Source organism: Tamandua tetradactyla, chromosome 21, assembly GCF_023851605.1.
Source record: "Tamandua tetradactyla isolate mTamTet1 chromosome 21, mTamTet1.pri, whole genome shotgun sequence".
Classification (NCBI taxonomy): Eukaryota; Metazoa; Chordata; class Mammalia; order Pilosa; family Myrmecophagidae; genus Tamandua; species Tamandua tetradactyla.
The window spans coordinates 32,265,141-32,279,130 of record NC_135347.1 but is presented as its reverse complement, the minus strand read 5'-3'; the positions used below and the strand labels follow the sequence as shown (position 1 = coordinate 32,279,130).

Below are 13,990 nucleotides of genomic sequence, written 5' to 3'. Positions count from 1 at the left end.
AAATAAAAATCTGTGAATAAATATAAGGCATTCTAAAATAATATTTGCAGGAAGCCAGAAGAGTCCAAAGATTTTCCTATGAACTAAGTGTTACTTTGTGGCAAGATGCACATAATCTTTAAAACAGATTTAGCTGTAGCGTTACACATTACCAAATATTTAACTGTTTACCAAAATATCCTTTTTTTCTGGCAGATTAATGTTATTTAAAAAAAAAAAGTTAAGTGCTCAAGGGAATAAGAATGCAGCAGAAAATTACAGGAGCCCACATATCCTTTTTTAAATTTAATTTGTCATATATAAGGTTTTTATATACAATTGGTGTGCATTGTAACAGTTTATATTAAAAGTCAATCAAGTTTATCTAAAATGTTACCTGGCTGCATAGCACATTTGACATTATTGCCCACATGAAAAGGGAAAACAAATGGATTTACAATAACTTTTGGCCATTTTGGAGTCTGAAAGTGTTCATATACCTACCCTTTTAAACCAAATGCATCTGAAAAAAAAAATGTTTCCAGAGCATGCAGTTTAGATTTTACATATCATCTCATTACTGTTACTACAAACACAATATTGGCTAAAAGAGGAAAAAAAAAGGGGGTGGTGGTGGATGGGTGGGAAGTAACATATATCTAATAAAATATTCAATATAAAAAGAGAACTAATGGAATTCAGGGGACCCTTTCCCCATTTTTTACATTCTAACAATGATTCCATCAAGACAAATCATTAAAAAGTGTTATTACACTGATTTTTTTTTTTTTTTTTTTTTTTTTTAATGATAAGAAGGCCTGAGTTGGTAGGGAAAGGAACAGTCAAAAAAAGCCTGAGAAGGGGGGTGGGGAAGTTAAGGAAAGCTCATTTAATCCATTTACAATAATTTACAGCCATTTTCATTTGTAAAAAAGGCATAATAATAGATCACAAACAGGAAATTTCTGGCTATTTTACAGATATAAGTACAGAATTTAAATATTCAAGCTTGTGATGAAAAGCGGCAAGGTGGTCGCAGTGTACAATGTAAACAAGTAGCTTTGGAAAGTGAACAAAGTCCTTGAGTGTTTTTTCTTTATTAAGAAAAGAACTCTCTTTCATTCCTTCCTGAAACATGATCACAGGTCAGGGTTTAAAAGTTCATATACAAACATAATTTAAATGGAGTCAGTCTAAAATTACTGACTTAAAAACAGTTTTATCCAGCCTATACGGGAGGGCAGTGTTGAGGTCCCTGTAATAGTAAACATTTTCCATTTCTTTAAAAAAGAAAAAAAAAAGTACTACAACATCTGTAGCACAGTGCAGCATAATCCTTAAATATAAAAATATTTTCTCTTCTGTTGGGATAATAGACCTTGCATCCTGGAAAGAAGTAACAATACTGCTACTGATAGAAGATCTGTTTATATCTTTCAAGTCATGTAAGGCAATTACTGTGTTGGTTTATGATATATGGCTAAAAGAAAAGTCCAGAAAAACAAAGTATCAGTTTTTGTTATGTTTTCCGACTACTCCAGGTATGCTCAGGTGTACTTTTGTGTTCAACTGAGTGTTCAAATGGAGATCTGGAGCCATAAGGAGATCTCTGATCTAGTGGTGACCTAGGGCCACTACTGGAAGCTCTGTGGTCCATTTGCCAATCTGAGTGATACCTATAATCCCTGGAAGATTTATGGTGTGTATATTCAGAACTCGACCGGTGGTCTGAATGTAACCGATGATCTGAATGAGAACGATGATCAGAATGAGATCTATCTTTTAAACTTCCTTCCAAATTTGACCTGTGATCTCTACTCCTGTGATCATCCAGTTTTCTGTGTTTCTCTCTATCACTGTAATATCTAATAAAAGAGAAATAAGGAATTTTAGTTAAATAAATAAAGTAAATTAAAATGCTTCCAAATCAAAAATCTTACTAAAAAAATAAAATACAAAAATCCTTAAAAACTGTCTTCTTGCTCAGTGCTTCATTATAAAACTTCGTAAATCAGCTAAAAAATTACTGTACAATATCTCTAGATGCTTCAGGTAAAACAATTCATAAACTGAAGTGAGCCATTCAGAGCACCTCAGATAGCACTAATTTCATAGGCCCATTTTAAAGAGGTTGCTACTTTTTATTCTATGCATAATTTGTATTAATGCATCCTAATTATCTCAAGGTTAAAATTATAGAACTGGAACAATCCATAATAGCCTTGAAATCAAGAGCCTTTTGAGCCTCCCAGTAAAAAACAAACAAACCAACAAGCAAAAACAAAAAACAAAATTTCTCTAGAATTTCATTTATGAAATAATTTGTAAAGGAGAGTTTTCATTGGTTGGTATTTGAAATTTTCTCAAGTCTATTTATAAGACTTAAGATGTGAATCATTAAGAAATACACTCCACACATAAAGGTAGCAGTGTGCTGTAAGGATTTTAATGCAGCAGTGTAATGAAAACTAACCTCTAAAATGCTTATCATCCCAAATAAAATAACTAAACATAATTTAATGTTTTTTCGTTGACTAAAGGTCACTTATTATAAACAAATAAAAATTATATTCTGTAAGTCTGTGAAATTTAAGTACACACCATAACAAATATGGCTTTTCCCTTTCATTTTATCCTCCTCTCTAATGTTAAGAGCTGTTCCACAACCAATGTGTTCATATTGTGGCAGTACTTCTCAGCAAGAAGTAATTGCAGTGAACACGAGTAAAATATAAAGTAAGGTTTTCTTTCTTTTTTTTTTCAACCTTTTATTTTATTCTTCTCAGTTTCGAGCTTGCTTGTAATAACCATTAAACACTGAAAATACTCCTTTACCAGTAATTTTATAAAATGCATTCTGTTATTATTTTCAGGCTACTTATTGATTAATGGCTTCAACTCAGATTGCTGAGGTTAAGTTTAATGTCAATGAGGAGTATTCACATAAATTATTTTTCCTTTTTTTTAAAATATGGGATGCAGAATTCCCCCCACCAAATTTTAATCCTATTTCAAATTTTCTACCTCTATTCACCCTAATATAGTTAAAAGCATATTTGATCCAATATTCTCCAAAACAAGCAATAATGAGTTCCGTAACTCCCTACAATTTTCATCTCTTACTGCATATTTTGATATTACATTTATAGTCAGAATTATTTATAGAAAAATTAAGTTCTTAATATTAAAAAAAGTACTAAATGTGGATTTTTCTTAATTAAAATCAAATACCTTTATTTCATCTGAACCTTGTTTTGACTAAAGACTGAATTGGCTGATTTGGCCGATAAGTCAAATGCAACAAATAAAATCAAAAGGAGAAAGACAAGAAGAAAGCAAAATTTCAAAAGTGACGGTCAAGTTTACCTGCTGTCTTGCTTGTAGTGATCCCAATCACGATGATCTTTACCATTACTAAATGAAGAATAGGGCCTCTTCCTGGAATCACTCTTTTTGTAAGAATCTCCCTGATGTCGGTCTTTATGATGGTCAAAATACTGAGATAAGTGTCTATCAGATGAATAACTGTCCCTGCTGCTATCATCATGATTTGTATTTTCTTTTAATCTTTCCACATCTGTTAGAAGAAAGGCCAACTTTAGGTTAATGATTTAAAAATATGTGGTAAGCAAAAATAACTTTACCTTTGCTGCCTTATAACAAGAATTACAGTTTTAACTCCTGCCAAAACAAGATTCAATCCACAGAGAGGGAGTTAGAACAGCTAGAAACACTGTATAAAAACAGTACTAAGGCTTAAAATGGGTCACTTGATTAAAAAATGTGAAAAGTTATAACTGAAAAATATAGAGCCCTTCTCCCTCTAAGACAGACCAGCTATACTTTCGAGAATGTACACGAATTTGTCCACACAATTTCTAAAAATCTACAATAAGCAGAATCACTTATGGAAAAGTTTACAATAAGCTAAAAAGGATTATTTAAGATACAGATTTTATATAATATACTCTATATATTAGACTCTATTTTCTCAATATAAAGGTATTTTAAGTAAAAACAACTTAAGAACATGTTTTATTAAAAAAACTAAAAACCTTTTTTGTAATTTGCTTAAAACACAAGAAAAAAATGAAAACTTTTTCTGTAAAATAATGATAGGATTACTGACCTGGATTTCTAATAACATGGACATTCAAGTTGCTGTTCTGGTCACTGTTTTGCTAAAATAAATGCACATATGTAAGAATATTTTATAAGTGGTTTCAAATATTCTTATGAAACAGAAAATAAAATCTTTAAAAAGAAATTCCTGGCAGTGAAAGAAGTCCTCACACAAGGTATTAGAATGTACAAATGTGACATTAATGAATCTCTTTTATCCTAAGCCCCAATTATTTATCCCATGACTTAAAAACATTTTTTTTGTATTTTGAAATAATTTTAGACTTAGAAAAGTTGCAAAAATAATATCAAATGCCCATACACCCTTCACCCAGCTTCTCCTAATGTTAATAATCTTACATAACCAAAGCATAACGATGTATTATTACAAACCAATTAACACAGGCACAAATACTATCAGCTGAATGACAGATTTCACATTTTTCCATTAATAGCCTTATTTTCTGTTCCAGGAATCAATCTGATGTCCTGTATTACACTCAGTTGTCAGGCCTCCTTAGTTTTCTCAAATCTATGACACATAATTCCTTAATCTTTTCTTCTATGATCTTGACACTTCTGAAGAGCACAGCACAGATTTTGTAGGCTGTTTCTCAATTTGGGTTTGTTAAATGTTTTCTCTTGACTGAGGTTACACATTTTTGCAGGACTATCACACAAGTGAGGTAATATTTTCTCAGTGCACTGTAACAGGGAGCTTATGTCACTTCCGTGACACAATCTTTAACCACTTGGTTAAGAATTGATGAAAGCTAGGCTTTTCCTCTATAAATATTTATACATATTTAAAATTTATATTTAATTTTTTTTGTACTTAATAAACATTTTGGGGTAGATATTTTTAGACTATTCTAATATCTTGTTTCTTTTTCACCTGCTAATTTTAGCTTCCACTGGTGAATCCTGGCGGCAACAATTATTGTGGTATTGTAATGCTGATTTTCTATTTCCTTCAATCCTTCTACTTAAGTAATTAAATTCTTCTGTAAGGAAGAATGTCTCCTGGTTTTAAAGCATTAATTTACCTGAGATTCCTGTCGTTTTTTAATAGCATGCTTATATAATTTGTGCAACTTTCTTGCATCAAACTCAGTAAATTTAGATACAAAAATCCACAGGTTTCTAGAAAAAGAAAAGGTAAATTAGTCTGGTGGAAAATATTTAGCTGTTTTCACTGTATCTCTTCCCTCTTCACAGAAACAAATACACATACAAAGCCCTCTATGGGACAAAGTCTGAGGAAATTATACGTAGTATTTATTAAAGCTTGACATCTGGATTGGCTCAAACAAATGGTTATTAAGTGATACATCTCTTTCAAACCCCTTCATTTTACAGACTTTGGGATAAAAAGTTGTTCATCCTAATTTGAAATGTATCAAAAAGGTGCAAATTAAACTAATACATCAGGAAGGGACTCATCATTTTGGCCAAAATTATGCAAACAAGGAAACAGATATGTTAGCAGTTAGTAGTTTGAGTAATTTGAGTTAGTAACTGGTAATCTGAGTAGTTTTTTTATTGTAATAACATATATATAACATAAAATTTCCCATTTTAACCACTTTCAAATATATAATTCAGTGGCAATAATTACATTCTCAGTGTGGTGCTACCATAACCCTTACCAAATTTACATCACTCCAAACAGAAACTGCACCAATTAAGCACTGATTCCCCCTTTTCCCTCCCCTGCTGCTTGGTAACTTGGAATCTACTTGCTATTGCTATAAATTTACACATTCTAGTTATTTCATAAATCATATAATATCTGTCCTTTTGTATCTTATTTCAATCAAAATGTCTTCAAAGGTTATCCATACTGTATAGCAGATATCAGAACTTCATCTTTTTGTGGCTCAGTGATATTCCGTTTTATGTACATACCACCATTTTGTTTTATCAATTAGTCTGTTGATGGACATTTGGGCTGCTTCCATCTTTTGGCTATTGTGAATAATGCTGCTACCAACATTGGTGCACAGATATTTGAAAAGACCTAGAAGTGAGATCTTTTTTTGCCAAGTCATACAGCAATTTTATGTTTCAATTTTTTGAAGAACTGCCAACTGTTTATTCCACGGTGGCAGTACCGCTTTACATTCCTACTAACAATGTACGAGTGTTCTTATTTCTCTGCATTCTCATTCCAACACTTACTTTCCGTGCTTTTATTATTATTAAATAATAGCTATTCTAGTGGGTGTGGAGTTGTATCTCACTGTAATTTTGATTTCCATTTCCCTTATGGCCAACGATGTTCAGCATCTTTTCATGTACTTACTGGCTATTTGTATATCATCTTTGGAGAAATGTCTATTCAAGTTCTTGCCTTTTTTTTTAACTGCAATTTTATTGAGTCACATTCACACACCATATAATACACCCAAAGTATACAATCAATGGCTCATGTATCATCATATAGTTGTGCATCCATCACCACAATCAATTTTAGAAAATTTTCATTACTCCGAAAAAAAAAAGCAATAAATTTTTTTATAAAGAGTCTTAGATAGAGCCCAGGGAACTGTGTAGAGTTTTCAGGAATACTATTGGTTGAGGCTAGCAATTTGTAATATCTGGCAGAAGTTTGCATAAGAGTAACCTCCAGAATGACCTCTTGCCTCTATTGGAACTCTCTTAGCCATTGAAATTTTATTTTTTTCCATTTCTCTTCCATCTGTTGGTCAAGAAGGCATTCTTGATCCCATGATGCCAAGGCCAGGCTTATCACTGAAAGTCATATTCCACCTTGTTAGGGAGACTTATGCCCCTTAGAGTTATATTCCACATAGGGAGGAGGGTTGTGAGTTTAACTGCAGAGTTGGCTTGCAGAGATATCTTGACTCATTTTTAAATTAAGTTTTTTGTCGTTGTTGAGCTGTAAGAATTCCTTATATATTTTGGCTATTAAGCTCTTATTAAATATTCAATTCCCAAAACTTTCAGCCATACTGCACATTGTCTAGTCACACTCTTGATACCGTCTTTTGGTATACAAAAGTCTTAAATTTGGATGAAATTCAATTTATTTTTTCTTTTGTTGCTCAGGCTTTTGGTATAAAGTCTAAGAATTCAATGCCTAATATAAAAATTCCTGATATTCTCCCTATGTTTTCTTGTAAGAGCTTTACAGTTTCAGTTTTTATATTTAGGTGGTTGATTTCTTTTCACTCTTTTGCATGTGGATACCTAGTTTTCTCAACTAATTAGTTTTAAAGCAGATATGTTAAAGTATGAATTTTAATACATGAACTGGGTAGGGGATGTATTAATCAGCTAATGAGGGATTTTACCTGACATCAAGATCTTTAATCAGGCAAACACAAATTTTAAGTGACTAAAGAAAAGTTATTAAAAAACAGGGTATAGTGCTGATGATCCCAGAGGAATCTGGGCAGAAGATAAAGTATTTTCAAAGTCCCCTTGAGAGACTGGGGACAAAGGTAGAAATATTAAACTTCTAAGACCTGATACTCTTGCAAGCATTGGAGAATGCCAGGTTGATGGACCAGGCCCTCGATCTCGGGACATGCCCTGATGAAACTTATTCAGGCAAAGGAGAACCTAAGTCTACTTATGATTATGTCTAAGAGTCACGCCCCAGAAAGCCTCCTTTGTTGCTCAAATATGGTCTCTCTCTTAAGCCAACTCTGCAGGGACATGATTTCTAGGGGATGTAACTCTCTCTAGCAACATGGGACATGACTCCTGGGGATGATCTCATGGCATCATGGGATTCAGAAAAACTTCTTGACAAAAAGGAGAAGGGAATGAAATAAAGTTTCAGTGTTGAAAGATTTCAAATAGAGTCAAGAGGTCACTCTGGAAGTTATTATTATGCATTATATAGATATCCCTTTTCAGTTTTTGGTGTGGAATAGTAGCTAGAGGGAAATACCTGATACTGCTGAACTGTAATCCAAAAGCCTTGATTCTTAAAGATGACTGAATAACTATAGAGCTTTTAAGGTGTGGCCGTGTAACTGCAAAAACCTTGTGAATGACCAGTATATGGACAGATGAGCAAATAAATAATGGTGGGGGGGTGGATATGGTATGTTTTGGGTGTTCTTTTTATTTTTATTATTTTTTTTGCAGTAAAGAAAATGTTCAAAAATTGATTGTGATGATGAATGCTCAGCTATATGATGATTCTGTATACCCACTGATTGTACAGTTTGGATGATTATATGGCAAGTGAATATGTAATGTATTTCAATAAAATTGCATTAAAAATGTTGGAATTAACAAAGACCTTAAAGTAATCATGATCCACATATATTAAAGAGAGTAGAGGAAAACATGGACAAAAAGGATGAAAAGTTGCACATTTTCAACAAAACTAGTATCTGTAAAGAATCATGGATACTCTAGAACTGAAAAATGCATTATTTAGACATTATGAACTCACGAGATAGGTTAAACAGAAGACTGGACATAACAAAGTAAGATTAGTGAACTTTCAGAATAGAACAGGAAGTATTCAAACTCAACATCCAAAGAAACGTAGACTAAGAAAAAGATATGATATCTATAAATTGCTAAAATAAAACAAACAAGCAAAAACTTCCCAACACAGCATATAATACCCAAACTACCCTCCAAAAATGAAGATGAAACAAAATTGTCCTAGATGGAAGCATAGAATTATAAGAAGAAACTAAGAATAATGAAAGGGCAAACATACATAAAAAGAATATTGTTTGTTAAAACAAAAACAAACAAAAAGTGTATGAATAATGGCTTCCCCAAAGAAAGTCATCCTTTCAGTGATACTGACAGAAGTAAAAGGTCTAAAAAGCAAAAATTCTTAGCTAAAAATAACTGTTTTATGGGGGAAATAAAATTCTAGACAAGTACTCCTAAATTTAACATCAGACAGCAGTTAAGAAAATTAAATCATTTTACTATTTTACTTTTAAAAATACTAAACATATTCATAATTACTATCAAATTTAACTAGCCAAATCTTATTATTATCCAATGTTTGACCTTAAATATGAAGATCATTTTTAAAAATTAAAATGATGTATGTAGTGTTCAATGGATCCTATTAGCATACAAAGCAGCTGAAGACACTGCAAAGATAAACGCCTTTTGCTTTGATTTTGTTCCTACTATACAGTAGCTAACAAAAAGGCAAAAAAGAGTCAGCATCTTTCAAGATCATTTTTAAGAATCCTGCATTATGACAGTGGTCACCAGAAGACACAAATATAAAAAGTCCTTGTCTCTTCTGAATTCTACAGTGTGTATTAAAGGTATAATATTTACCTCGAAATGAAATTGAAAATGAATTAAAGCCAAAAAGCAAACTAAATTGAGGAAATAAATTGAATGATAACTAGCTGAAATCCAGTGGCTCAGAAAATTCATCTCACCTTTAAATCTATCTAAATTATCTCTAATACGCTGACAGTCTAGTTCACTGAAGAGTACAAGGAAATTAATATACTGCCTTTTGTTTGTAGTTATTTAAAATTTTTTCCCTAGAAAAATCTAAGAATTATATAATAGTTCTAACTATATCATTACTTGTTCAACTTTCTGATCTTGAGCAAAGCACCAGAGCTGGGACTGGTACTGGCACATGCACAAAGCTAAGAGTAAGTACCTTCTTAAATTGTGCACACCAAGTGCCTTTGCCACACCCTAGTCCTCAACTCTGCAGGCAAAGTTCTTAATCATTTTTTTTCTTCTGTAAAAGGGCAGTAATCATAACTATTCAAACATTCTAAAAATAACATTGTTAAAATGAGTCAGAATAAGGCATATGAAAATACTTTGGTATATGAATGAAATATAAAAATAATTCCATAATTATGGTCACCACTTGATAAGTATTCTTTAAATAAAAACTAGTGCTTCATTTAATTCCTTTTTAAGAAATCTGGTCAATATAAATAGAAAACAAATGAACAAAATATAATTAAAGTAACTGCTTAAAGTCAATGACTATAATTATGGGTCAGGTTTCTATCTTCTTTCATTTTGTAGAATCATCAATGTAACTATGCTCTTGGTGTGTGTGTGGGGGGTGGTGGTGTTTTAACAGTTCAATGATCAGTTCTTAATTTAGGGGACTTTTTCCTTATTTCAGTACTTCCTTTCTTTCTCTTGCTTTGAGATAGCAGTCAGACCACAGCCCCAACTGTAAGGTTTAAAAAAGCTGGTGACACAATTACATTTTTCCCTCTGTTACCAGTGGCCTCCAAAAATGATAACCAGTGCTAGGCAAAAGGTATTATTTAAGCAAGGACTTGCAAGACATTTGAATTCCACAATCCAGTAAAATGTAAAAGATAGAAACCAAATATTTTACACTAAAAAGTAGGAAATTTCAATGTAAAAAACAATTGCTTAAGTTAACTAAATTTAGTTTAAAGAATATTCTCTGCATTGTCCTTATTTTCCTAATTTTATCACAGACAAGCAATAAGCCAGAGTATGTTTGGGACCCACTGAACAGAAAAATTTAACTTTGGATTTCTGAATATAAGAAGATGGAGAGAATTTGACTACATTCCTATTTAGGCCTAATACATATGACTGAATTATATTGTGCTATGGTTCTGTGCTTGGGGGATCATAAGATAAGCATGGGATAATTCTACTCTATGGTATTAAAAGAAAGCATGAAAGCTTCAGTATTTTCCCCTTTATAAATAAAACCAAATCAGACACACTGAAAATAGTACTTTAGAATTATTGCCTTTCATCCCTCATAATCAAATTTATTATTCAATAATTTAAAATACGGACTGCCTAACAGTTCACAAAGGGCTTGAAGGACAGATATAATTTTGCTGATGAGAACACTGGGGCACAGAGAGATTGGTAACCATGCAAGCTAAATAAGAAAGTCAAAAATGACCTAAGAAGACTGAGTACCTGCCCTGATGACAAATTCATTGGCCATTCCGTGGCATTATAGGCACAAGATTTTAGGTCATTTGCTTTCTATCATGCATGGTTTGTTTCTCTAAATATGACAGCTCAGTTTATAATGGTGTGCAAAAGCCCAGTTAGCGATCTGATCAACTTATCTTCTCTCTCTTAAATGTATCTTGATTGAGTTTGAGTTTGAGGAGGAAGGACACAGGATAGGAACTCTTTTTTTTTCCTACTCTAATCATTATCACTTCTCCAGAAATAGTTCATTACATTTGTTCTGATGTATACTTGCTCTGCATGTAGCAAAGAAGTCAGTAAACTTATAAACTTCTATCGGCGACTAGTACATGCCCATTTTCTTTCAGTAAGTTTGGCCCAACACTGATCTGGTTCTGGGTAATCACTGAGTGAACTGATTTGAAAAAATAATGTATTAGCTCAAAATTATAAGATCAATTATGTTGCTGCTGCCTCTAACAAGGGAAAATAGAAGTCTGCATCTTACATGCTTGATAATAACTTTTATAAAGCTTTATGCACATATACAGAAAATGAATTTACCAAATTTATGGCACAAACAAATATATTTTGGCACACCAATTTCTAAAAATATTACTGAGAATCACTTGGTGAATGGCAATGACTTTAAAATAAAATGTAATCTGAATTTAATGAAACAGCTTTCGTATGTCTTATTTAAAGGCAGAGATGTCACCTCATAATGTATCAAGATGTATAATTAAGCAATTATTCATGAATAAAAAAATTCAAAGTTAAAGGGAAAAAAATAAAAACAATCATCTTCAGGTTACCTCTTTAAATAATATTTTTTGCTACTTAAACTTCAGAAATAGAAAATTAAACTGAAATGCAAAGACAATTAGATACATAATTATAAATTTAACAGTTCCTGAAAAGTACATCACTTACTTTCTCCACTGCTTGATTTGTTCAGGATTTGTATACTCTTTCAGACATTCTGTGATATGATCTCCAATTTTTATTAAACATTGTCTAGTATGCTCAAGTTGTTCTCTCTCTGAAAGGCCTTTCTCAGGCCTATCAAGCTGTTTCAAAGCTGCTTTAACAGGTCTCATTCTTTCTTTACACTTTAAAATGGGGAGATCAGAACATAAATAGACACATTAAAACCCTGAATTCAACAAGATCTACCTCTTTCTATGGTATTTACGTGAGTAATGCATCATTTGATGCCAAACTAACAAAAAACAGCATAATTAAGCTGAAGTACAACTCCTATAATAAAAACTACGACCCTACATCAAAACTAGAATAAAAACATTACTAAAAAGGCAAAACAAATTTAAATTTAATAATTTTATCTTTGAGTAGTGAGCTTGTTTTTTTCTAGGAATTAAAAATTAGGTCAACACAGGTAATACAGTTAATCTAAAATCATTTACTTAAAAAAGAAATCCTTTCACCACTGCTCTGAAGGACAACTATGATTACAAATTAAGTGTTCATATTATCTATGGATTTGTTTCTGAGTAATATAGTAATACATTGTTCCACTAATCTATTTGTCTAAAATGAATTGGGGAATTTTCCATCTTTTAAGAAAGGAAAACTTCCTTTCTAGTTTTTTTGCGATATTCATCCTGTTCTATTTCCTGTTTCTTGTTTAATTTTGATAGTTTATATTCTACTAGAAAGTGATTTATTCAACAGATGTAGGCTGAGCAGATATTATGCTCTACATACTGTTCTAAAATCGGGAAAGAGAGAAGTAAATAAAACAGAGACCCCTTGCCTTTGTGTAGCTTACATTCTAGGAGACAAGAGCCAATAAATAAAAAACATATTTTATGTTCAATGGTGGTAACAAGAGAAACAAAACAAGAGCAGGGAGCTTTCTACTTTAATAAGACTTCAGGGAAGGATGAGGTTAGAGCAGACACCCAAAGAAAATTAATATGTTATTCCAAGCACAGGGAAAAGCAACAGCAAATGTCCTAAACATGTATAACATAAAGAATAGTATGAAGGCCAGAGTGGCTGCAACCAAATGAGTGAAAGGAAATATGACAGGAGATGATGGAAATAAAACAAATTCTCTCTTTTTTAGGCCATGGTTATGACTTTTATCCTGAATGAAATGTAAAGTCATTCAAGGGTTTTTTAAGCAGACAAGTGGCTCTGCACAGTACAGCAGAGGGTAGAATGGGAGGGTGGAAGCAGTGAGAACAGCTATGAGGCTATTAAATAATCCAGAAAAGATGGCTGTGGCGGACAAAGAGAGAAATTAATAATGATTAAAATCTACAATACAGTCAAGGCCTGAGGTTGGGAATTGAAATATGATGAGTAATACTGAAAGCACTACATGCCAGAGGTTGTACTTTACCTTAAGTGACTTCATTTAATCCTGACAACAGATCTTTGAAGTACTATTTAACCTATTTTACAGAAGACATTTTAAACTTAGTAGGAACTGATAGCAGTCAAATTGACCTCAAACCCTGTGATTGTTCTTGATTGCTAAATTATACCTAACTTTTAGTAACATAAATCAGTGAGACAGAAGGAAAATCAGGTGGTGTCAAATAAGGCAAAAATGTCAAAGGAGAATGAAACTAGACAAAGCCACTGAATTTAATGAGATATTCCCAAATAAAATGGAATTCCTTACATAGTGGTGAAATTCTAATCATACAAGCCCAGAAAGCATGGTTCCAGAGGCCATGTTTAAAACTACCCTCTAATACCTCTCCATATTATAAGAGGTTTTAAAGGCCAGTTTTAAAGTTCAATAAAGGGGAAATTAACATATTGAGCACAGTAAGAAGTTTTCCATTTCAGCAGTTATATGAGCAAGTCAAAAGGCCAAGGAGGAAGTGTAAGCAAAGAACAGAGGCAAAAGTACAAACTCTCCTAACTCAGTAATCAAGCAATTAGAGTAGGGGAAGTAGATTGAGAGAAGAGTTTAATGTTTCTACTTTAAAAAACC

General features: G+C 32.4%; 1 protein-coding gene across 4 annotated transcripts in view; it reads right to left on the bottom strand.

Moving 5' to 3' along the window:
- Positions 1-757: 757 nt before the first annotated feature.
- CHD1 (chromodomain helicase DNA binding protein 1) overlaps positions 758-13,990 on the bottom strand; it is a 75,725-nt gene continuing 62,492 nt past the window's right edge. For all 4 annotated transcript variants that reach the window (XM_077139073.1, XM_077139072.1, XM_077139074.1 and 1 more), the window contains 5 exons: positions 11,950-12,128; positions 5,148-5,244; positions 4,109-4,160; positions 3,346-3,556; positions 758-1,844 (listed from right to left, as the gene is read on the bottom strand). In XM_077139073.1, the coding sequence (XP_076995188.1) occupies positions 1,499-1,844; positions 3,346-3,556; positions 4,109-4,160; positions 5,148-5,244; positions 11,950-12,128 (885 nt within the window). In that variant the 3' untranslated portion in view covers positions 758-1,498. The remainder of the gene's footprint in view (positions 1,845-3,345; positions 3,557-4,108; positions 4,161-5,147; positions 5,245-11,949; positions 12,129-13,990) is intronic.